The 1,307-nt window shown below is 40.1% G+C and overlaps 1 protein-coding gene across 1 annotated transcript; it reads left to right on the top strand.

Moving 5' to 3' along the window:
• Window positions 1-320: 320 nt before the first annotated feature.
• sod3b (superoxide dismutase 3, extracellular b) lies at window positions 321-1,303 on the top strand (the record flags this gene model as incomplete). The annotated part of the gene is made up of 2 exons (XM_016260661.1): window positions 321-461; window positions 719-1,303. Coding segments are annotated over exons 1-2 (636 nt in total), but the record flags the coding sequence as incomplete, so codon positions are not given.
• Between the last annotated feature and the right edge of the window lie 4 nt (window positions 1,304-1,307).

Below are 1,307 nucleotides of genomic sequence, written 5' to 3' on the forward strand. Positions count from 1 at the left end.
GCGGTGAGTAATCCCAAACCAATGGCCCTGTCTCAAACTATACCTACCTCTTCCGGTTTGTCTGATTTGTCGTTGTGTTTTCTGATTTGTTCATTTGTTTTCTGATTTGTCTTTGTGTTTTCTGACTTGTTATTTTGTTTTCGAATTTGTCATTGTGTTTTCTGACTTGTTATAATGTTTTCTGAGTTGCTGTTGTGTTTTCTGAATTGTAATTTTGTTTTTTAGACTTGCATTTGCGTTTGTAATTTGTAATTTTGTTTTCAGAATTGTGATTTGCTTTGCACTTCTCGGCTACCGTAGTTATGCAAGTATAAAACAACAACCTAAAATGTGTCACACGCGAAGGAACACCGACCGAGTAACAGGTTATAAAAAGTGCTTTTTAAAAACGGTGACGTAACACGGGAGATATGTCTATATTTAGGCTATTACCAAAATTGGACTGTACACAATCAAAAAATGTAAGCTAACTAGCCTTTATGGATTTTGTTTTCTTGCGATTAGCAACGTCGAGGCTTGTGACATTGTTTCGGATATTTTTATGTTTTTATAAACACCTTTGTGGATATAGGTTGTCTCAATAATCCCACAGAGTCTATAGTACATTTTCAACATTGCAATTTAATAAGATAGGGGTGTTGATGTTGAATGCATATTGACTAGTAACATTTGACTTGACTTTATGATTTTCTGATTAAGGTGTTTTGTTTTGCCACAGGGAAAAGAAGAAATGAAATCCTTCTACATTTTACCACTTCTAGCATTCTTGCTCAGTTGCCATGTGCACTTCTGTGGATCACGCTCAGGTTTGGCATATGCTTCGAATCCAGTTTCCCCACCAGTGAAGAGCAATTCCCTTCAGGCCGTATGTAGAATGCGCCCTAACACTCAGTTATCACCTGGATTGCCCTGTGTGTACGGTCATGTTTTTTTCAAACAGTCTGGTCCAAAGGAAAAGCTGAGCGTGACTTTCAAACTGTATGGTCTCCCTGTCTACAGCCAGCAGCCCAGAGCAATGCACATTCATGAGTACGGAGACTTAAGCAAAGGCTGCGGATCTACAGGTGGGCATTACAATCCCCTCAGTGTGAACCATCCACAACATCCAGGGGACTTTGGGAACTTTGTTCCTGTTAATGGGAAGATTCGTCAATCACTGAACTCCAGTGCAACACTCTTTGGAAGACTCTCAATAATTGGCCGGTCTGTTGTGATTCATGCGGGAGAGGATGATTTAGGCAGAGGTGGGAATGTGGAAAGCTTGCTGAATGGCAATGCTGGAAGACGATTGGCATGCTGTGTTATTG

This window comes from Sinocyclocheilus grahami, unplaced genomic scaffold (genome assembly GCF_001515645.1).
Source record: "Sinocyclocheilus grahami isolate Dianchi unplaced genomic scaffold, SAMN03320097.WGS_v1.1 scaffold2143.1, whole genome shotgun sequence".
In the NCBI taxonomy this organism is placed as follows: Eukaryota; Metazoa; Chordata; class Actinopteri; order Cypriniformes; family Cyprinidae; genus Sinocyclocheilus; species Sinocyclocheilus grahami.